This window comes from Globicephala melas, chromosome 6 (assembly GCF_963455315.2).
Source record: "Globicephala melas chromosome 6, mGloMel1.2, whole genome shotgun sequence".
Classification (NCBI taxonomy): Eukaryota; Metazoa; Chordata; class Mammalia; order Artiodactyla; family Delphinidae; genus Globicephala; species Globicephala melas.
In genome coordinates this window covers 18,069,189-18,093,924 of record NC_083319.1, presented here as the reverse complement: position 1 = coordinate 18,093,924, position 24,736 = coordinate 18,069,189, and the positions used below count along the sequence as shown (strand labels likewise).

Genomic DNA, 24,736 nt, shown 5'->3' with positions numbered 1-24,736 from the left:
GCACAAAGAGAGGAAATGAAGAGGGTAGGGTAGGAATGTAAATAAAAGGAAACTTTGGGATTCCATCTAATATGTAATTATAGTATCCATGGCGGTGGCCCTGGCTGCTTCTTCGATGTGCTGCCCTGGATGTGCCCAGGCAGGGGGTGGGGGGGTTCCTGGAGGTGATGGGGGGCCCAGCAATGCTCCATCCAAGGTGTCAAGCCCCCTGGGCTTTTGGAATCGTATTTTGGGGCAGGGAGCCTGGACTTGTTTGCAGAAACACATGGCAGCCTGGGGATGTTGGGAAACAACCCAGCAGATGAGAGCTGGAGATACTGGGCATCTCAAGAATGGCATTGGGAGTACATTCCTAGGAAGAGCAGGGGTCCTTGTGCAGACTCAGGGCTCAACTGTTTACGTGGCATCACCAGGGTTGCAGAGGCAGGGAGAAGTCTGGAGTTCAGTGGGAGTCGTGTAGCTTTTGGTGTCAGGACTCAAAATCTGTTTTCCATAGTGTTTCCAGCTCATCTGAGTATGGATCTCTGCACAAAAGATCCCTTTAAACAGCTTCCACTCCTGAACCTTGCTACTTCGACATGTCCAATTCTTCTCATAAACTAGTGTGGTAATTTCAAGTTCAAGCTCTGGAAATAAATTGGCTGAATTCAAATTGTATCTTCTCCATTTACGAGCCTTGAGGCTCTGGTCAACTTATCTAACCTCTCTGTGCCTTTACAGCCTAATCTGTTGGACAAGAATAACAGTCACTGCCTTAGAGAGTTGTTTTCAGGATTAAATTAGGTAAGATTTAAGATAGGTAGATAGATGGATAGATAGGTAGATAGATAGATACAGAGACATAGAAACCTAGAGATAGATGTAGAGATATGGTACCAGACCACAGCCGGACACACAGTGGCTGTCTCCTGAATATTTGGTGAGAAGGTGAGTTAGAGATGGTGAGTGAGTGAAGGGGAGAAGTCAGTATCTCCAGATTTCTGCATTGACTTCGAAATTTGTTCAAATCATTCAACAACGATTTACTGGATTCTTTACTGGCATCAGACACTGTTCTAGGCACCAGGAATACAGGATGACAAAGGCCGACATAGACCCTGCTCTATGCAGTTGACGGTCTGGTGTGAAAAGACAGACAACAAACCAATAAATTAGATACTGAATCACTACAGCTTTAGTAAGTGCCATGGCTTTATGCGTCTGTGTGTATAGCAGGTGTTACCTGTTGTAGATAATGTGGTCAAAGAAGGGCTTTCTAAGGAAATGACATTTAATCCTAGACCTGAAGGAGAGCAAGGTACTGATCATCGGAAGAGCCAGGAGAAGGCTATCCTGGGGAAAGAACAGTAGAAGCAAAGACCTTATGGAAGGTACATTCTAATACATTCTAGCAAGTGTGCCTAGGGAGTGATGAATAAAGGAATCAGTGCCAGATGAAGGATTAACTTGCTCTCCCCACTGGAATGCTGAGAACACAGTGGCCAACAGTGGCAACCCCAGGCACGAAGCTTAGGTAAAGTATATAATCACAAAGAGTAATAACAGTGGTTATCCTTCCCCCTCTCATCATTTATTAAGTACTGACAATGAGCTAGACACTCTCTTGTGCTCTTTACATGTTTCAGTTCATCGAATCCTCACAATCCTATGAAATAGGTCCTGTCATGATTCCATTTTAAAGACGACAAAATTGAAACTCAGAGAGATTAAGAAATTTGCCCAAGGCCACACAGTGCAGGTATTGGAGCCAAGGTAAAAACTCACCTCTGTCTGATTTCAAAGGCCTAACTTAAAAATATGTATATTGTGGTGGGGTGTGGGAAGGGATGTGGATTCAAAATATCTATTGCCCGTCCCTTGGCTGCTTTTTTTGACAGAGTGATCATAACGTTTCACGTTCACACAATCTTAGGACAAATTCAAAGCACTTTCTCATATACTATCGAGTTTAATCTTTGCAAAAACTTGGGGAGGTATAATTAATTATCTCCATTTCATGGATGAATTAATAAGCTCCATTTTACAGATGAGAAAGATGAGGTGTGAAGTACCTTTCCTGAGGATCAGGGTCTTCTTGTCCCCAAAGTTCTTTCCATTGCAAACATGTGCTTGCAGTTAGAAGGCCCTCTTCCACTATTCTTACCAGGTACTTCTGACAACTCCCCATGTGTGAGTGGACACGGGCAGGGACAGCATGTGGGGGAAGGGAAGGGTGGGTCAGCTTGGGTATGACTCTCAGCTCTATCTCTTTTTATCATGTGACTTTGGGCAAAATGTTTACTTCTTTAAGTCTCAGTTTTTCCCTCTGTGAAATGAAACATGATGATGATGATGATACCAGTTCCACAGGGTTATGGCGAGGATGAAATGAGAGAGCATGTGTAACATCCTTAAAGCACTGTTCCTGACACATAGTGAGTGCTCAATAAACTATTATCATCATTACACTCCTGGTATCCAGGAAGTACTGGGGACACTGAGAATCAGGACACCGGTCTGGAGTCTCCATCTCTACCTCAGCGTGCAAGTCACAGAGCTCACTGAGTTTAACTTTTCCATTTCACAGATGAGAACATCAAGGCCCGAGTAGCAGGAAGAACTGGGCCCAGGTCTCGCTTGGAACAAGCGTGGGAACTGCTGTCTGACTCCTGACCTCAGGCTCTTCCCTCCTCCAGGGCCCTGGTTTTCCTTTTACTCCTCTCCTCCAACTCCAGCCACCCCTGATAAGAAGGAACATTTCCCCTGAGCCTCTGGTCCCACCGTGGATGTTGGCACGTGGTTGCAGGACGCAGGCTCCCTTGGCATTCCTTTCACAGAGCTGAGGCCAAGGAGGTGAGGGCAGGCCTGGAGCAAGCCTCTGCATGTGTGGGAATGAGCTCCCACCCCAGGAATTAGGCCTGGCTGCTGCTGTGTGTTTGCGCAGGACACTTTGGCAGTCATCCACGATCAGAGAAAGCAAGGCAGCCAAGACAAGACAGAGGCTAATTACCTTGGACAATAGGAAATTGGGGAGTGGCGACAAAAAGGGTGTCTAGGCCTCCAGCCAGGCAAGGGCAGGGATGGCGAGTGCCCAGCCTGGGCGGACCCTCCCACCTTGAGTGGAGATTCCTGCTCGGGGTTACCCTCGGACTCCAGCAACCCAAAGGCGCAAGAGCTGGTCACACTGTCAGAACGTCTGGGGACCCTCTCCCTCTGCTGCTCTTTGTTTATTTTCATTCAAAAGTAAAACAAATGAAACAAACAAGGACATTCAATTTAAACAGGCCCAAGTGCTGATGTTTCTGTTTTGTTACACCAGGGTGAGCTTAGGACGAGAGAATCAGCCTTGACTCTCACTCCTCCAATTGGTCTCAACTCTGCGGTGCTGTGTAAAATTACATGGATAGAGGGGCTGCAGAAGCAATTTGCCTTCCTAGGTGGGGTGCAGAGAGGGAGTGGGGATAAAGAGGGGCCTGATTCAGAGAGAGAGAAGGAGGAACCAAAACTCAAATAAGAAACAGGACAGAGAAACAGAAATTCAGAGATTAACAGATAGAAAGGCAAACAAGGAATGATTGGAGAATGGCAGACAGACAAAGACAGTGAGCTATGCAGAGAGTACTCACACGAGAGAGGGAATAAAAGGAAAGGGGAGGGCTTCCCTGGTGGCGCAGTGGTTGAAAGTCCGCCTGCCGATGCAGGGGACACGGGTTCGTGCCCCGGTCCAGGAAGATCCCACATGCCACGGAGCGGCTGGGCCCGTGAGCCATGGCCGCTGAGCCTGCGCGTCCAGAGCCTGTGCTCCGCAACGGGAGAGGCCATAGCAGTGAGAGGCCCGCGTACCGCAAAAAAAAAAAAAAAAAAAAAAAAAAAAAGGAAAGGGGAGACGGACAGAGATGCAGAGAGGTATGGTAGGGTAAAACAAAGGTGAAGTTGTAAGAGCAAGAGCCCCGGAGGAGAAGAGAGAGAATGAGAAAAAAGTCCCACGGCAGAAGTATGCATTCCCAGAACTCTCAAGCTCGGGTGGATCTAATGCATCTTCATTTTGAAGATCCTGAACTTGTGAAACAAGGAGAGGATGTGAACATTCTGCCCAAGGTCCCAGAGGCAGAAGTGGCAGTAGTGGGATGTGAACCCAGACTTCCTGCCTGAGAGAGTGCGCCTCCGTGCCTGTGTCACCTGAATCCTTCCATCACACCTTCTGGCAGCATGGATGGAAGGTTTGGTGCCCAGCTGTGCTTAATTAAAACTCAGGGGTCTGGACCATGCTCTCTTTTCATCCTATTTCTCCCCAAATGATCCCGGGTACTCATTCTTTTCAGGGCTAGTGGGACCCCAACCTGCCTCATAGAGAATAGCTCTTCTGGGATTGTCCTTGGAAAAAAGAGACACTGAAAACCATCAACTGAGTCAAGGAGAATGAAACAGGAAGAAGCAAAAGTAACCAACATTTCCTGCAGACCTCCCGTATGCCATGCAATCTGAAAAACCCTGTTCGTGGAGTTTCTTACTTAATGCTCTTCCCTATAACTCTACGAGAATGGAAAGATTATCAGCCCCCTTTCCCAGTGGGAGAAACTGTTGCATAGAGCAGTGAAAAAATGACTTGACCCAGGGCAGGTCGTGACCACTCAGCAGAATCAGGATTTGCACCCAGCTCCGCTTGTCTCCAAAGCCTGCGCTCTTTCCACTGCCACACATGGCCTTTTTGGCCCAAGAAGAAGAAAACTAATTTTGGTAAGAAACAAGCAAGCAGAAAATGAAAACCCCCAAGAACTGACACTGGAACTATTTTAAAACTTGAGACCGAATCGGTCAGACTTCAGGGAAGGAGAGCCGCCAGTGGGATAAGAGACGAGTCCAAACAACACCCTGGCTCCTTGTCAGAGCGCCCAGATCCCAGGGCCATTAATAAAATCGATTTCAAAAATAAAATAAAGAAGTGTTCAGAGTTAGGGATGACAGGCTCATGACAAGCACATTTCCAGGACAGGAGAAGAAAGGATGTTCCTGCTTCACGAGGTGGGAAGGAGATGGGGGCCGGGTGTGTGTGTGTGTCTGTGTGTGTGTGTGTGTGTGTGTGTGTGTGTGTGTGTAAAGGATGGCGGCTGATTTGTCAGCTCTAAGTGTTAATTGCTTTCGGGGTTCCATAAAACATTTCACTGCTTTCTACATAATGGGCCTGTAGGCTTCCAGCCTGGCTAACGCCAAGTCCCCACAGTGTCACCCAGAGACAGGGTTACTACTTGTGTCTCAGCAGATAGGAATCACCTGCCAGGGCTCGGTCCCTCTCTGCTAGATGCTGTGTCTCCCAGCAGCTGGAGAATGGAGGCGGAGGGAGTTGAAATTAATTATTACTACAGCAAGGGCAACAAGAGCAACGATGGTAACAGCTAACACTTCTCACTCTCCTGCTGGGGGCTTGTGACAAAGTGAAGAACTTCTGTGCATTACGAGCTCATCAAACCTCTTGGGGTCCCAGTGAGCCAGACACCGTATTACTTACATCTTCACGAAGGAGGAAGCGGAGGCTGGAAGGTTGAGCAGCTCACTCAGTGCCAAGCTGAGAAAGCACAGGGTGGAGATCTGAACCCAGCTCTGTACGCCTCCAGTGCAGTCTATGCCCTCAGTGAGCGACAGAAGATCCAGAAACCAGCCATAAGCAGTCTTGCAAAAATGCTGTTTTCTGCACACGATCATAGTCTTTAGGGTTGGAGCGGATCATACAGCCCATAATCTAGTCACATACTCGTGTTTCATAGATGCAGTGACCCTAAAGCCCAAGGGGTTGGTGTCAGAGCTTACTGAGAGGCTACAGACTCGCGCTCCCAAGATCTAAATACCAAATCATTACTGAAGGCCTGAGGTAAATGCTATCGCCTCTGTGAAGTTTGCACACATGTCCCACTGGAAGACACCTGATAGCATGTTGTACTTTTGGGATTTCATCCCTACAGCTCTCACCGTCCCCAACTGAGTTTGCCCTTCTGAATGAAATACAACCTGGGCCCTAACATCTATGAGATAGATAGTCAGTGGCAAAGCCAGAGTCAGAAGCCCTGGTTTCCATCTTACGGTGATATTCCTGAGTTTGGTACGTGAACGCACTGGGTGTTACCAATGAGCCTCAATATGTCACATGTTCAAAAGAGCCCCGCGGTCTTCAGAAAAGTCATGGTCTTCCAGAGGAAGTGGGGATAGGATGTGTTTTGGAGGGGAGGGAGATTTGCAGATGGTGAAGGGGCTAATATTTACTAAGCACATACTTAGATACTATGCTAGGTTGCTCCTGGTTTACTTCTCATGCAACTCTGCAACCTGGGTTTTATTATTTCTCTTTTACGGAGGCTCATAGAGGTATAGCGACTTATCTAAGGCTACACAACTAAACATGTCATAGCCAGGTTTGAATCCACATTCTGTGGTCTTCCATACTACCATTAAGTTCTAAGTTACCTGAGGGTGGAAACTTTGTCTTAGGCACATTTATACTTGCATTCTAGCACAGTACCAAGACACAGGAAATCTTCAGACAATGTCTGCTGAATAAGTAAATGAGTTACAAATGAGTAAATAAAAATGTGAATGAATGAAAGAATTGATGAATAAACAAGTGAATGAATGATGGAGTATAAGAGTGAATAAACACATGAATGGGATGGATGGATGGATGGATGGAGAGATGGATAAATGGTTGGACAGATGGATGGATAAGTGAATGAATCAATGAATAAAAGAAAAAATTAATGAGTTGAATAATTAATTGGTCAACAATTCCTACCTTATACCCTGAGAAAACCATAATTCAAAAACAGTCATGTACCACAATGTTCACTGCAGCTCTATTTACAATAGCCAGGAGATGGAAGCAACCTAAGTGTCCATCAACAGATGAATGGATAAAGAAGATGTAGCACATATATACAATGACATATTACTCAGCCATAAAAAGAAACAAAATTGAGTTCTTTGTAGTGAGGTAGATGGACCTAGAGTCTGTCATAGAGAGTGAAGTAAGTCAGAAAGAGAAAAACAAATACCGTATGCTAACACATATATATGGAATCGAAAAAAAAAAATGGTTCTGAAGAACACAGGGGCAGGACAGGAATAAAGACGCAGACATAGAGATGGACTTGAGGACACAGGGAGGGGGAAGGGTAAGCTGGGACGAAGTGAGAGAGTGGCATGGACATATACACACTACCAAATGTAAAATCGATAGCTAGTGGGAAGCAGCCTCGTAGCACAGGGAGATCAGCTCGGTGCTTTGTGTCCACCTAGGGGTGGGATAGGGAGGGTGGGAGGGACGGAGACACAAGAGGGAGGATATATGGGGATATATGTACATGTATAGCTGATTCACTTTGTTATACAGCAGAAACTAACACACCATTGTAAAGCAATTATACTTCAGCGAAGATGTTAAAAAGAAAAAAAAAAACAATGCCCACCTTGTCAACAACTGCAGCTTTCTAGATTAGTAAGGGAGGCGGCCTATGGTTTCATAATTAGAGAATGAAGAGAGCTGGTTGCTAGAACTGTATGTTATAGCTTATGATGGTTGCATCCGAATGTGGCAACACTCACTGAGTTGGGAAACAGAGAAAAAATGACTCCGTTTTCCCTCTGAGATGAACAGATGAGTCTCAGAATGACTTCCTTTGCATCTCCAGAAATTTGGATGCAATGACTCTAATCTACTCTGTGAAAGCGTGATGATGACACTATTACTAAGGGACTGGATGAATCTACTAATAAAAAAAATTATATGTATATATACTACATATACGTATACACTTCTGATATGCTAATCTAACATTTTTCAGAGGAAATATCACGGAATTGAGAAAAGAACACCAGGCAGGGACTCCTGTCACAGCCTTCCTTGCTAACTTGCCACTTTCCCTCTTTGGGCTGCAGATTCTTCATCAGTAGGAGGGACGGTTTTAAGTTACTGGCCTCCCTGGACCCTTTATCACTAACCTTGTATGATTCTGTGACTCACTGTGGCCATACTTCTCCAAAGGACACTTCTAAGCCTTAGCATATTAAGGTGCACATACAGACTGGCCTATAAAACATTAGGCTGGTCTGGACAGATGACTCGTGCCTTGCCTCCCAGACTTACAATTGTCCTGTCTGCTTCACGCTCCCCACACACAAAGTATGTCTTACTTGTAGAGACCGTCGGGCTCCAGACACTTGAAGATGACGGAGTAGATACTGACTTCAGGGACCTCTCCATGGCTTCGACCAGCTGCTACACAAGATGTACCCAGGCCAGAGAGTAAGTCATCGGCAAAACTCAGGAATTCTCCTGGAGGGAGACAAAGAAAGATGAGCTCCCCAGCTCAGGCCTTGGTGAGCAGACATTCCTGCTATTGTCCAAACCCATCAAATGTCTGGATACCATTATTAAGAGGATTAATGGACAGAACAAGCACAGGATATGAAAATGACACAGATCAGTGTCTACTCCTGATGATTCGTTTTTAAATTTATGCCTGAATTTTCTCAACTGTGAAGTGGAGATACTAATACCTACCTTGATAAGATTGTAGCAAAGCTCAAATGAGGTAAATTATTGTGTAATAAAAATGCATGAAAATGCAACAGGAGGACAGCGCTTTCTGTCTAGAATAACTATTCTGGCCTTGTCACTGCCACTAACTTCCTCTTAACTCCTTAAGCAAGCCTCCTTGGAATTGCTGGTTCCTTCCTTGTACAATGAAGGAGTTGGACTAAGGATATAAAATAGGTCTCATGTCATACAGTCACTCTTACGCACTGGTACTGGATTCATGGAGTGTCATGTTGAGATGGATGGAGACTGGTCTGGCTAAGGGGGAAAGGGTAATATGACTGATTAGTGATGAAGGTCATGAGATAGGAAGGGACAATAGAAGAGAAAGTGCCCCGAACCCCATGATTTCTAAAAGTCAGTCTAGCCATTGGATTTTAGGGGGCTGCTGAAGTTTACTAGAAATAGGGCTCATAAAGAAGACGAGATGAAGACTAGAAAGAATAACTGAACATCTGGGATCTTGGGATCTAGTCTTAGCTTTGTGAAGAATTTGCTGTATAGCTTTGGAGAACTAAATTCCCATCTCTGTACTCTAGTTTCCTCCTCTGTAGAGTGAAGGTGCTAGAGTCACTGTCAGGATTTCCGAAAGAAATAAAATAACATAGATGTGCACAAAGATTAAGTTATGAGGATAAACATTGTGGTACTATTTAAACTAGCAGGAATTTTAAAACAACTAAGTGTTCAATGATATCAAAACAGTAATATCAATTATAGTTCAATGATGCAATGGAATATTTTATAGCCATTAAAATAATATTGTGGAAAAATACGAAGTTATTTGAAAGGATATTCATGGCATAGTAAGTTTAAAAAGATAGGTTACACTATTACAGAATAATTTTTGGTGGACATTTTATACATTTCTCTATCTAGAAAAAGAAGGAATAAAATATAGTAAATGAATAACAGTGGCTTTGTCTGGAAAGTTAGATAATGGGTATTTTTTTCTCTCTTATTTTTGCTTATCTCTCGTTTTAAAATTATCTACAAGGGACATGTATTGCTTTTGTAACAAGAAAAAAAAATCAATAAAAATTACTTAAAAATAAAGTAAATGAGCCAGACTAAATGGCCTCTAAGTTCCTTTCCAGTTCTAAAACAGGATGATTCTAGAGGCACATGAGGTATCGTATACCACACGATATGAAAGGATATGAGGCCGCCCGACTGTTGATTTCTTGTTCTTCTTCATGCCTGATATGGAGGGCCTTGTAGTCTCTCCTCGCTTAGATTCTTGGTATAAACAAGAGGAGGACATCTGTTAACTATCTTCTCTCTACTTGGGATTAAGGACAATCCAACGTGATGGTACCATCATGAAACAATAACGTTGGCCGAGGGTCTGAGAAGACACGGTGCTTCTCTACCAGGGACCTGAGGGGACAGAATTTACAGATCACTTCCTTTTGGTCTCGTAAAGAAGAATTTCATCCTTCACTCACAAGTGAACCATGTGACACGTGTCTGACTGAACTGTCTAGATGGCCCTGGGATTCAGACGGACAACAGTTCTAAAACGTATTTGTCCCTATGGTCCAACAAAGCAGATCTGATGAGTAGTGTGTTTTGTTTTCTGCTTTTTACAAAGACAGTTCATAGATTCGATATGTAGATGCCAGAACAAGTGTCTGAATCAGGCTAATGTCAGGGACATACAAGTTCAGCTGCTATTGCCAGGGAGACTTGGGACTGAATTTGAGTTCTACCATTTATCACAGGTCCCTTAACTTCTCAAGTCTCAGTTTTCCTTTCTGTAGCAAGGGGTCAATGACTCTTTTATGGGTCTGGAATCTAGAAAGAAAGGCTGAGTCCAGGAAGAAAGTCTGTCTAGAACCAGAGGTTTTGCTATTAAAAAATGAAGAGGTAAATTTAACGCTTCTTTTATCTCAAATTTTGGCATCCCTATTTCTTCTATAGGTCTCTTATGTCCAGCTTCTTCCATAGTAAAATCATAAACCAACAATGTCTTCCAATAGGTATCAAAGCAGAATAATGTATGGGGTGAAAAATAAAGGAGAAAAAACATGGGCCTATTCACTGGATGGAGTGAGGGCTTTGTTTCTCTTGGTTTTTCACGATTCCGTGTCTGGCTGCTTGCACTTGTTTTCTTTGAGCTTGGATACATGTCTGTCTGCTTCTCCGTTTGTTTCCAGATAGCCATTGAAAGAGTTGGCCCTTCGTGAGGGAATTCAGTATGCCTGTGGCCTGTATTAATTAACTGTCTTCAAGCCAAAAGATGGTTGACATTCATTTTCAAATGGACATAGTTTTCCAGATATTTCCATGCATTTCAGAATAATTTAGACCAGGGATAAAAGCCCCATAAATACGTCTGGTCAGTAAGACCGGCACACAGTTCTAAGGTTTACAGGTTTAGTTCAAGTGAAGAAACTGGATAGTGTGGAGTATATCAATAGTCCTATAAGCACATTATAAGGATACTTAGTGTCCAGTTCTGTTTGGGGCTATATATACATAATAACCTTCAAATGAAAAGAGTTAATATGAAGGAAACTGATATCTTAGTGCCAACTTCTGTTTTTCCCATTTAATCCTCACAACATTCAATCTTACTGAGTTAAATGTTAGTATCTCTGTTACAAAGCTGAAGTTAAGCTCACAAATTTGGGAAGAGACAGAGCTGAGATTTGAACCCATATCATCCTAATTCCAAAGCCATACCTTTTCTTTTATGTTATGCTGCCTCCTAGAGAATGTTTAAAAAAAAAAAAAACACGACAGTGTTAGGAAGGGAACTTTCTCAATTCTTTTCAGTTTGAGATTGAATTCATGCCACTCTCTTAGCTCTATGGGCTTGGGAAATGAAACAATAAAAGGCCTTATACACCTTGTAATCTGACAACAGGAAGGGTTGTTAAATACAGACCCATAAAGTGAATTGTAAGATTGCTTGTTTTGGCACTCTATTCCAGAAGGTTTAAATGCAAGCTAGAAGGGGACAGGTGAATGCAGCGACCCTCACTGTCCTTCCTTTCCCAGTGGAGGGGCAACTAAGAAAGGCCTGGGGGCTTCTCCATGTACAAAAGTGAACCAGTGCGATTCAACGCATGTATTGTGGTTCCACAGTATACCATGTTCCACGTCTGGAAGCATTATAATTGAATGAACAATAATAAAGTGCAGTGGTTAAGAGGTTGGGCCCTGCATTTACACTGCCTAGAATTAAATCCTGGTACATCCCCACTTACAGCTTGCTTTGGACTTGACTCTCTACATCTGTTTTATCATATGATAAATGGGTATAATAATGCTGTCTAATGTATATTGTTTACAAATAATAACTATTTGTAATTATTAGTACAATGTCTGGTATACAGTAAGAGCTCAAAAAACATATCAGCTATCATTATTGTTTTTATTATTGTGTCATCATAACAGAGGAGATATAAGGACCCTTAGAGGTTATTTGTATCCAAATGGCTCCTTTTCCAGGTGACGAAACCAAAGCCCAGATAAAGAAAGTGGCATGTCTGTGGCCATACACAAAGCGGGAGGTAGACTTGGAACTAAACTTGGTCTCTTCACTCCTATGGCCTGTGAGATAATTCATACCAGCCAGCGCACTGAGATAAAATCACTGAGAACTGAAGAGCTTCCAAAGCTGCCCCAGGAGCCTGTGCTCCTCAGTTTGTGACCAACTTTATTCAACACGAATGTGAGCTTTATTTACTGGGTATTTACTATGTTCCGGGCACTGTAATGTACATGGTACACAGCTCCACCCTGTCATCTTCTTAAACTTGAAATCTCTGAGAAAGATAGAATGCCCAGGAGAGACAGAAGATGTTCAACAGGTCTCACACATGTAATAAATTCTAACAGTGGCTTCAGAATTAGAATATTTAGAAGTCTGGGGATAATAAGAAATGGCAGCTATGGTGGGTGCTGAAGGCTGTCTCTTCTATACCTATACTAACCTTCAACCAGATCAACTCCAGTTTGATCTATTTATATACTAATGGTCCATGTTTTATTTAGGTTGAAAATAAAAACTGTTTTAAAAATCTCGGCTTAAAAGTTTTATTGCTTGGGCTTCCCTGGTGGCGCAGTGGTTGAGAGTCCGCCTGCCGATGCAGGGGACACAGGTTCGTGCCCCGGTCCGGGAAGATCCCACATGCCGCGGAGCGGCTGGGCCCGTGAGCCATGGCCGCTGAGCCTGCGCGTCCGGAGCCTGTGCTCCGCAACGGGAGAGGCCGCGGCAGTGAGAGGCCCGCGTACCACAAAAAAAAAAAAAAAAAAAAGTTTAATTGCTTAAAATATTTGAATCCTAAAACTCTGCCACATTCCCTGATAGAAATATAGAGGCTCAGGAATGTTACACCCCCATTCAAGGCTTCGAAGTTACTCCCAGGCAGAGGCCAGAACCCAAATCCAGCTCTTCTGCCTCTGAGCGCCATGTGCCTTCCACTAGGACACTCTGCCCCGGCCACTTCTGTCCCCTCCTCTCTAGGAAGTCGTTATGGCCACATGGCAGAACCCTCCTGGACCCAGGCTGCTACTGCCGCCTTGCCCATGCCTGTCCAAGACTCTAACATTCTTTTTCTGTTTTTCTTTCCTTGAAAACAGATAGGGAGTTGGGAGTCGCTGTACAGGAATGCGCCTGTTCCCCATTATGGCTCTTCTGGGGCTGTAACCCGAGTGGGCTTGGGCCAGACCCTCACACACATTTCTTTATCCACTCAGACTCCAGCCTTGCTCTCATTACCATCCACAGAAAAGGTCAATCACAATTCTGCTGAAGCTACAGAACCAACCCAACAAAGCACAGAGCGATTTTTCTACAGGCCCCACCCCCTGCCTCAATTCTCTCTCTCCCTCCCCTTTCATCACTCCCTCGATCCTCTTCCTCCTTGTTTTCCTTCTCCTTCTCCTCTCTCTCTCTCTCTCTCTCTCTCTCTCTCTCGCTCGCTCTCTCTATTCTGATTGAGTTGAGGTCACAGTCAAAGCTGGCCACAAGAGCAAATTGAAAACAGGTTGGGAGAAAAGCAGCAAAGAAATTCCAAAATGGAAGGGGCCAGAGCTGTGAGTTATTTAGCCCAGGTGGGGAGAAAGGTCCCTGCTTGGGACTCCACACTCTTTTCAAGAAACGCCAAGGGGATTTAGAGCCACTCTGGGCCTGGCCTCTCTCTAACCTACAGATGCTCTTTGCTACAGTGCCCAGGGAGAGGCAGGGCTCTGCATTTCCCCACCTTTCCTTTACTTGGACAAATGAAGAAATTCATTCTGAGACCTTATCAGTGACAAAATGCATCTTTGAGGGCCTCACACCATTCAGCTGCAGTTGGTTCACTTCTTCCAAAACAATGTTATTTTACATCGGAAGAACCAGTGCGTGATGATTCTCACATTCGTTGAGAGAGGCAGTATGAGATACAAAAAAGAGAGTGTGTTTGGGGGGGCAGGTGACACCTGGTTTTGAAGCCAGGCTCCACCACTTATGAACTATAGTACATAGGGATGGATGATTAAACTCTGAGAGACCACTTCTTCATCTGGACAGTAGATGATCAGAGAACCGGGCAAGGAGTAAGTAATATATGCAGTATACCTGCTACACGAATGGTTCACCAATGTTCGTGCTCCCTCATCCCCATCATGTCTCATCAGTTTGCCTGATGGCAAAATTTTTAGTGGTCTAATTCAGCTGCTTTTACAAACATTACATAATACCTAACTCCCTAAAACCTTCCCTAGTTTTTGCAAAATGAAGTAATTTCAAAAAGAAGGAAGGAAGAAAGGTAGGCAGTCAAGGAGAGAGGGGAAGAAAATGTTTATTTAGCTCTTATTATATGGCATCAGCAGTGCTAGACATTTTTACTTAATTATCTTGATTAAACATTCAAAACGAGCCTGTCTTGATTAATATTCAATACAACCTAGTGAATCAGGTTAATTGTGCTTTTACAAATGAGGGATCAGGTTCAAAGAAGGTTAAATGCCTTGCCTAACAAGATCCACCGAGGAAGAATGGTAGAGAAAAGGCAAGAACCGGGACATTTGTCATCCAAAGCCTGTGGTTTTCCTACTACACATTTGCCTACAGACTGTAAGATGCTTTTGGTGAGAGCTGTATTTTGGTTACCTCTGTGTCGCCAGTACCCAGCATAGGGCTGACCATGCAGGTATTTGTGGAATTCTGTGAAACCAAACTTCAGAGGTTGAAGCCTGGATCCACTCTCATCTCCCCAACACTAGCACTTGTCATTAGAACTTTCTTTTGGGAAATCAGGCTGCCTCCTGCATGATCTCTTTCAGGAGTGCACAGGACTCCCATGGTACAGGAGAGAAGGGACTGCCAAAGACGTAAGGGATCCAAAAAAGGCCACGGCAGTCTAGCAAATATCTACTGAGAGCCCCTATATGCCTCTGTTGTGCTAAGGGACTTCCGGCATATCCTCATACAAGCCCTCATACAACCTACATCTGTGGGTTTGACCTGCTCTAAAATCTGTCTCCTTCCACTTATAGCATGCCGGTTTTCCACCGGGGAGTCAGCTCTCCCCCAATTTCAGTCTATATGATTTAGGTGGAGCTATGGCCTCCTCCCTTCTTCAGAGATGGGCATGGGATCAATGGCATGATATCCCATATCAGAGACCAGCAAGAGATGAACAAGTGACCCAAGCCTGATCAATCAGACTAACATCTGGGACACAGACCAAGTCCTGATGACATTGCTTGAAGCCTTGGATCAGCTGTGTCTGAAGCTAGATATACCTTTGGATATTTCAAATACATGACTCAGTATTTTCCCTTTTCTGACAAAGCTAGTTTGTTTTCCATTACTTGCAACCAGGAGTCCTACCAGATACAAATCCTATGAGGTAGATTTTATGACTGCCATTTTATAAATGAAAAACAAACAAACAAAAAGGTCACAGGTCTTAAGCAAGTTGCCCAAGGTCACGCTCCATCTAAATAACGAGGCTGGACCTCAAATCCAGAGCTGTCAGACGCCAACACCGGAGCCTTTCCCATCATAAAACACTGCCTAGGGCAGAGGATAAAAGGATTCTATTATTCAACAAATCACCGGGTATCGCCAGTGTCCTGCTTCCTCTGGCCCTGTCCTCTGACCTCACTGCCTGTGCTCCCTCCCTCCCTCCCTCCAGCCAGGCTGGTACCCCTCCTCCTCTAATATGCAGACCATGCTCCTAACACAGGGCCTTTGCACCTGTGGTCTCCATGCCTGGACAGTTCCTCCCCATGGCTTTGCATGATTCACTCCCTCTCCTTAGCCAGATCACTGCTTAAATGTCACTTCCTCAGAAAGAACTTCTCCAGCTACTCAATCTAATCCAATCCCTCTCTATCCCCTATTTCACTTCATAAAACGTATCGTTCTCTCTTATACTGATGAATTACTGGACTGCCTGTATCCCCCCCTGTAAGCCCCCTGATGAAGAGACTTTCTTCACTTAGCAAGCTGCCTATACACAGCGTGTTCTCCATAAACACTTGTCTAGGGAATGAATGTATTTACTGTGTACTGTAAAAAGAGCTGATGGCTGTGAACGCAACATAAAGAAGAATGTCTTAGTTTGCATTCCCTGGAGAGCAGAACCTAAGAGAAGGGCTTGGGTGCAGCTGATTTATTTAGAAGGTGACTCCAAGAGCAGGCATGGGGAAATGGGAAGAATGAGGCAGGGAAGAGGAACAGTCAACGCAGAGGTGCATCACTAAGTTTGCCGCTGTGAGTCATGGGGGCTCGATCCTACTGCGACCTTCTGAGGAGTGAACGGGATGTCTCCCAGGGCTGTTTGGCTGAAAGCTGGGGGGCTGGAGCACATATCTGCCGATGATTCCTGATGGCCACCGGTGGAGAGGCTCCCCGGGAGAGTGAATTTCCCCACACGTTTTTTAACGTGGCTTGCCCCCAAGGCCTAGGGAGTTCAGTCTCATACAAGGCCATGGGACAGAAAGTACAAGTGTGCATTTGAGGTCACTGGCAGCACAAGGGGAGCCTGGGTGTGCAGCACAGTTGCAGCTGAGATAACCTTGGGCCAAGAGGCTATGTCACTGCCCCAGTGGCATCTGCTACAAAGACCCAATCTCTCTGCCTTTGAGGAACTGATAGAAAGATCCACTGCTGAGCCTTCCTCACTGAGGTCTAGGATAGACCTGATAGCTCCACTGCTGAAACAGTCCACAGTTACCGAACACCCACTCCACGCCAGGGAGAGGACGAGGCACTGCAGGCACAGTCCTGAGCCACACGGGCAAAGCCCCCTCCCTGTGATGCTCACAGCTAAACAAGGCAGAATTGCAACGGCTGCTTTCGTGAGCAACCCTCCAGAGTCTCGCAACTTATTAATACAGAATTGAATAATATTAACCTCAGCACTAATATGCAGTTCGCTAATAGAGCCTGCCCTTTTCTACAGTTGGATTCATTAGGGCCGCAAAAGCCCTCGTCATCCCCACCATCTTGAGGACAAATGATGCCAAAACAGTTGGCTAGACTGGGTGTTGCTAACACGTGTGAGGAGAGCCGGTCTGGGGACCGGACTGTGGAAGAGGAGGGGCGTGGAAGGAGAGCCAGGACCCTCATTCCCCTCGCCATCACTCTTTGAGGGCCACAGTGTGTGTTTACTGCCATCACAGCACTCATCCACGGAGGGCTTTCTTTTCTTTCCTTCCTTTTTAAAATCATATCCCTAAACGTTACATTGTCGTGAAGCGGAAAGAACCCACTGTACACGATGTGCTTCTCATCAGACTCTTGGTTCCTCTAACACGTCCTACTTTCTGCAGGCCCCAGTCTTCATTCAGCATCTCCCTCTCTGGGCAAAAAGGCAGAAAACTTGTGTGTTGACGGCGGGCCCTAATAGCCCCTCTGACCGCAGTTGTGATGAAACAGCATGTCATCTGGCAGAGCTGGGCTATTATTCACGTTTTGTCAAGAGGAGAAGAGAGGTTCAGAGAGTTGGGGCACACTGCCCAGCCACACAGCGAGTACACAGCGAGTCTGGGACTTGAACCTGGGCTGATCCAGTGCCAGAGCCTGTGGTTTTTCCACCACAACACGCATTTCCTAATTGTTCTATCTCTGTGGGCCTCAGTCTCCTCGTCTCTAAAAGGAGGACGTCAGCATCTACTCTGCAAGGGGCGCATGAGGAGTGAATTCAATTAAGTCCATTAAAAATATATATATGTGCCTTACGATCGGCAAAGAGTGATGCATCTGTAAAAGACTGTTGTTAGGGGAAATCCACAGAGTGCAGGTAAGATGATAAAAATGTCAGGTGGGTGCTTCTGGAGTTAGAAGGACGGAGACCATCCTTCGGGGGGTAGTGAGGTACATCGGTGTTCAGCCCCAAGGACACACCAGGGAAAACAAAGTGTGATGACGAAGGACCTTTACGAGCCCAAAAACATAACCGCCGGTGACACAGAGCAAAGAAGAAAGGGGTCGGGGGGCATGAGGATGCTATAGCGCAGGGAAATCTAGGGCTAGCTTCCTGGGATTGGAGCTTCCAAACGCTTCTCAGCTCTGGAGAACTGGCTTCTCTTCCTTTATTTCAGCTGAAGTTCCACATCCTCAGAGCTTTCTGTACCACCCTGTCTGAAGGGAACCCATACTGCCCATTCTCAGTTATGCCTCACCATAGAACTTGTGATTTTCTTCTGCGCACTAGTGACAAACTAGTTACTACCGTTGTTTGCTTTCCTCTTTATTTTCATTTGATTACTAAAATGTTAGCTCCATGAGTTCAGGAGCCTTGTCCATCTTGTTCACTGTCTCCTCAGTGGCTGACAGAGTATGGGGGACACAGCAGCCATTCATTAAAGATCCACTGATCGAATCGGGGGCAGGTGAGGCTGGAGAAGAAAGTAACTGATGACTCAGCTAGGCTTCGTAAACGTGTTGAGACAACTTAAGTTTTCGCTCATACCCAATATCTTTCTGAAACCTTGCCTTGGTCACCCCTCCATCCAGCAAGAGTCAGACTCCTACTCTGGGCTCCCACGGTGGCCTTGCTTCCCACCATTGTGGCCCTTAACCGACTGTCCTGCGATCACCTACTCAGTGTCTCCCTCCCCTGCGGACTGGGAGGACCTGTGGAAAGGGACCTGCCTTATTCACCATCTGAGCCCTGTGATGGGCATATGCCAAATAAGCGAGTTGATGAGCAAGCAGGATGAGGGCCCACGAGGGGAGCAGCGGGCTAGGGCTTCCTTGTGCAACAGCCTTTGAATTGTGTCAGAAAGAGCAATCCCATGAGGTCAGCAGATCTCGTGTGAAAAGGCCCTGAATCCAGAGGAAGAGGACACGGGCCGCACCCCTGCCTCTCTGTGAGACTCTGTACAGATCAGTTCATCTCTCTCTACCAATGCAAATGGCCACGATAGAAACAGAGGGCAGCAAGCACCTCCCATCCCTTATCTGACCTGATCTCGCAGCTATAACCCCAACGCTGTGACCCTTTTATTTTCCTCTATACGTGCCTATCACTTTGCTCCCTCAGTCTTAGCTTCCCTGAGCTCTTTGTCTAGTTGTCAGCCCCCGACACACACCTCAGGCAATTTCCCTCATTAATATTATTCCTCTTGATCTCTGCCCAACCCTGGCATTTCTATGCAGCCAAGCCCTCTGCTGCATCGCCTCGGCATCCACACTGGCTGTCCATGATCCCTCTGATTCTTGTCTCTGCAACGAGAAACGGCTTTCTCTTCCTGCAGCCCTCTCCTTTGTAAAGCCCTTTACAGTTTGCATTGCAAGTGCCCTGGCCTCCGCATCATATTTAAGCTTCACAAATGCTCGGTGAGGTGGGCAAGACAAGATGGAAGTGAAAAAGCACATTCTACAAAAGGGGAAACTGAAGCTCGGGAAAGAGGTACTGGGGCTGGAGCACACATTTCCTGACTCCTGCTCTAGTGCATTAGCAGCTGTACCACGTGCTCTTGTCTCTTCATCCAGACTGTGAGCCCAACCACGACTCACACAGCTTCAGAGCCACGCCCTGAAGTACGTGTATGAGGCACTCACCCTTACTGAGCTTTCCACATGTTACTGACTTAGACTATTATATTTACTGAGACACCAGTATCAAATACTGGGTGGCGGGAAAGTAGCAGAAAAGGCAGTATTGTGCTCAGTCCTGGGTTTAAAAATTGACTTTGCTAAATGACTCTTCCAAGCCAGTTACTTAATTTCCCTAAGCCTCATTTTCTTCATCTGTAAAATGGATGTGAAAATGCCTATATTAAAGGAATCAATGGAACCCTATTGAGAATTAATTTAGACAATTAGCACAGTGCCTGGCACATGGTAAACATTCAACAAATGGCAGCTTTACTGTTATTACTGTTATGAACAACACCAATTCACGGAACATTTCATATGGGGTAAGTAGAGAAGAGAGATTCAACGATCCAGGGACAGTGAATTATCCTCATGAATTTAGTACCTCTTGTTCCTCCCAGACCAGAACTGCACAAACTATGTGGCCAGAGATTAAAAACTGCTGAATGCCCAAACCTTCTCCCCTTTTCTAAATATAAGCCTCAAAGCCTGGGGTGAGCAGATAGCTGGGGTATATCTTCAGTAGATAAGGGAGCCTCTGCTTGTCTTTCTTCTTTCCCCCTGCGGGGAAATGTAAGCTTCAAACCCAGTCTGACCAGGACCCTCCAAAGGTGGCCTCAGGGGTACCCCATCAGGGCACCAGGGAGGACTGAATGAGATCCTGAGTCCATTCCATTACCCAACCCGCTTCTTCACCACCCTCAGGCATGCGCACTCCTCTCCTCATCCCATCCCTGTGCTCAGGCCCCACAGCAGGGTGCATCCAGGAGGGTGGAGCGAAGGCCAGCGAAGATGAGTCAGGTTTTCTGGTTGTGAGAGCAACACCATTCCACCAGGCTGAGGTGCATCACTGAGAAGGAGGTGGGACCTGGGAGATGGCAGAAGGAGGTAGATTTCCAAATGAGAGAGACAGACAGACACAGAGAGAAAAAGACAGAGACAGACACACAGAGAGAAGGAAATAGGGAGGAATAGAGAAGGGCAGTCAGAGAGAACCACAGCCAGGAACTACTAAGAGACAAAGAGACCGACATAGAAACAGACAGTGGTAGAATGGAATAGAGAGAGAAAAGGGAGAAAGAGTCATAGACGGGAAGAGAGGGTCGGAGAAAGACAGATACAGGTAGAGATCAAAACAGAGAGGAATGGAGACAGGAGGCCAAGATTAAGAGAAACAGGGAGGAAGGGAGGAAGGCATAAAGGGAGGGAGGAAGGAAACTACCCGAAAAGAGAACAGGACAAGACAGAAAAAGAAACAGCAGGGGCAGAGGCAGAGAGAGACGTGGGGAGCGAGAGAGCTGGATGTTGAGGTCCAGAGCTGCAAGACGAGGAACGAGGGTGCGAGGCTCTGCCCAGGGCTGGCTAGCGCCCCTTCTCCTCTTCCCATTCTCCACGGCCTTACCCAACGCCCTGACACAGGGGACAGACCCTGGCCCAGAGGGTGGATACTGCTCCCTCCCCTCTTCAGCTCTGGACCCCAAACCAAGACAGCCAAAGACCCTATTTTCCCACAGCCTGACTGGAGGAGGGCCTTGGGGTCCCTCTTAAACCCCACAGGGAGAGGTGACTTTCTGAAGAGGTTCAGAGGCCAGAAGTGCTTCCACCAGAAATAGGCACCCTTGAGCATTTGATCAGGGCAACTTTAGTGACCTCTGGCTCCACGTACCCCAGGGGAAATGATCTGGAAGGTGAAGAAGGGAGAACGAGTAGGCAATAGCCATGTTCATCTAAATCCCCTCTTCTATTCCTCCCACACACAGATTTTCTTTTCACTCTCTATTGAAATGACTCCCTGGCCTCCCCATTTATATTAAAATTTTCCTTTAAATAGAGAAGGGGAAACGAGTCCTCTCTTCAATCCACAAGGAAAGCTATAAGATGGTTTTCAAGCTTGGAAAATTTGGCTGGTCAGTTTTTCCTACTGTTTAATACATGCCTTAGGTTACACTGAATGGGTAAACACAGTTTATATGTGACTAACTCACACCTAACTCTACAAGTTTATAGCCATATATATATAGTATATTGTAATATATATAAAGTATATTATACATATATACCATCTGCATTTATATAGCATACATAAAATGTATCTGTATATATGCATGTGTGCATATATATATACACAATACACGTATATTTATATGTACACACATAAATACGTAAACACGTGCATAAACAATCCCTCAAATTGGTACAGCTCCTTAGGGTTTACAAAGCCCTCTCTTTCTCTCGTTTGATCCTTACAACAACCCTGGGAGGTAGACAGGGTAGGATTATTGCCCCCAGTTTACCGGTACCTGTGGTTAAGGCAAAGGCTCCAGGGACCCTCAGGTCTCGAAGCGGTCACAGTCCCCCTCTCCACAGTCATGCAGACTGATTTCATGAGCACAGGTCGGGCAGTGCCCACTTCTGGACCTGAAAGGATGCAAAGCCAAGGCAAGCCTGAGGCATCACCTGTTTCAGGGCTTCATTTCACAGACCGGAGGACTGAAGCTCAGAGAGTCGCTGCTAACCTATACGGTGCCTCTGTGCAAATTAGAAAAAAAAACAAGCATCCCTTCCTTAAGACACCTTCCTTCTATGTATCTGAAAATTGCCTCAGCATTCTGATTTCTTAGAACAAGACACTTGATCAATCATTAATACGTGTCCACAATGTCTACGATTGGAATGGTGGGCTTTTACATGTGGTAGCATTCTGCACTGTAAAACTTGTACAACTGTATGTGGCTTTCCTAGGAGTCAGCTCGGCCAAGGTCAGGGCAGAGAGGAGGGCAGGAGAGAGGGTTGGGAAGGTCAGATGAGGAGGGACCAACCTGGATTGCTGGGGTCCAGGAAGACAACTCATTTCACTTAAAGCTTAACAGGAGAATGATAATAACTAGTGTTTATTAAGCACTTAATCATGTCTGATGCTTGCAGTAACCCTTGAGAGTAGGGCATATGTCTAACCATTGCTTGCATTTCTTCCGTGCCTTCTCAACTAATAATAATAACAAATATTAGTCACAATCTTTTAGGTACTATGCTTAATATTTCATGCACTTCAGCTCATTTCAGCTTCACAAGAACCAAAGCTATTTCCCCACATTTCAGATGAAGATATCAGGACTCACAGAGGTGTAGTAACTCACAGAGGTGGCCAAGGTCACGTGGCAAATTGTGTGGCTGAGATTTGGGTTTTATAAGGAAAGGACAGAGGCAGAGATATCGTCACATGTTACATCCTCTGAAGATAACTGAAATGCTTTCCACACTCAGTCACTACTGATCATCCTAGCACAGCAGACCCTACTTTGTATATAGGGCATCAATAACCAGCAAAGGGAAGGGATTTGCCTCAAGTCATATCACATGAAGCAGCAGCCAAGAATGAGAGCAGCAAAAAAAAAAAAAAAAAAAAAAAAAAAAAAAAAAAAAAAAGAATGAAAGCAGCTCTCTGACTCCTCATTCTGTGTGTTTTCCAGTGTCCGACAGTCTACCCATTCCTTTAATCACATCGAGGCTGCTGATGAATGGAGCCATCTGGATGATGTGTTCACGGAGTCTCTGCTCTGTGGACACTATAGTGGCTCCAACTCAGCTTTTCCCTGGTACCTGGCTTGCCTCCTTCCTTCCTTCCCTCACCAATGATGCAAATGGATATGAAGAGTCATCAGAAATATAAAAGGGAAGAAAGGAAGGAAAGAGGGAGGGAGGGAGGGAGTAAGGGAAAGAAAAGGCAAACAAAATCAATGCCAGAAGTCTGCTGCTACAGGCAAAGCAAGCACTGTCTTTGGACACCAACAGGACTGGGTCTCCTGCCTCCAGCATCCTCTTGTATAAATGGGAGTAAGTACTCCCACTTCGATGGAGGTTTTAAGGAATTAATGTGATGTAAAGTGTCTGGTCCAATGCTTGCCCTTGACGTACAAAATATGTTTCCAAGGCAAGGAGAAGGGGCTCTGGGCAAGGGGCACTCATATTGGGCTAGAACTTTACAATGCACGTGTCATCTCATATCCATCAACTCCTTACCACGGTCTGTAAGACCTAAGTGGTCCAGGGCCGCACTACTGCTGCAGCTACAGCCCCTTGCCCTCTCCATTGGCTGACTCTACTTCAATGACTCTGAAGTCATGTCATCAGAGAGGTATTCCCTGATCACCTTAAGAAAAATGGCATCCCCCAGCCTCCATCCCCAACTCCTGCTTTCTTTTATCTATTATTTTATCATCATCCCCTCTTCTCCCACTTCATGATAGGGAGGCAATTGTTGTTGTTGTTCAGTGCCACGTCCTCAGCTTCTACAACAGTGTTTGGTACACAGTAGGTGTTCAACAAGTGTGTATTGAATGAACTCATGGTTCCTCACAAAACACCAAGAGGCTAGCCAAGCTGGCATTCTGATCCCCATTTTACACATTAATAAACAGGCCTGGGGATGTGAAGAAACTTCTCCAAAGGCCTCCCACTGGTAAATGACAGAGGAGGGACTGGCAAGCTGAGCTGTCAGACTTAAACCCAAAGTCATTTCTATCCAACCAAGTTGTATTTCCCATTACCGCTCCCCTTCACCTCCAAGTAAACCCTGGGGAGTGGTGTTACTTGGGATTCTGTTGCTTAGGTGATGTCGCAGGAGATGGAGGTGTGAGGAGTGATTTCCCCGTGTGTTCTCCACCCAGACATGGGCCTTGCCCACGAGCAAGAGCACTGGTGCTCGGCTGGGAGCAGGCAGCAAAGCATCCGTGTTGCAGACCAGCCAGCAGCAGCCAGCTGGCGGAAGGGATGGTATCAAGTTGGGAGAATGTGGGAAGAGGGCAGGCAGGGATTGCTGTAGCCTCTCCAAGGCTCCAGAGCGCCAGGCAGGAGAAAGCCAATCACCCTTTCAGAGCAATTTCCACTCTATAAAGAGGTGATGACTTACTTCATCGCCCCGAGGTTTCCACTTGCCTCCTGGGGATGGCCAAGTCTGACATGGGAGGGAGGGACTCATGGACTCCTCAGTTCCCTAGAGAGGAAAAGAACCTGGGCTTGGACTTGGGCTGTGCTTTGACTTGCTTTGTAACTCACCTGCCCTCTCTGGATGTCAGTTCTCTCGTCTATTAAAATAATTCTTGGGCCTAGAAGAACTCTGG

At 45.7% G+C, this 24,736-nt stretch overlaps 1 protein-coding gene across 5 annotated transcripts in view; it reads right to left on the bottom strand.

The window, feature by feature from the left end:
• The window catches only part of ASTN2 (astrotactin 2), a 907,765-nt gene that overhangs the window by 45,959 nt on the left and 837,070 nt on the right, over nt 1-24,736 (bottom strand). For all 5 annotated transcript variants that reach the window (XM_060300567.1, XM_060300563.1, XM_060300564.1 and 2 more), the window contains one exon: nt 8,158-8,299. In XM_060300567.1, coding sequence (XP_060156550.1) covers nt 8,158-8,299 — 142 coding nt within the window. The remainder of the gene's footprint in view (nt 1-8,157; nt 8,300-24,736) is intronic.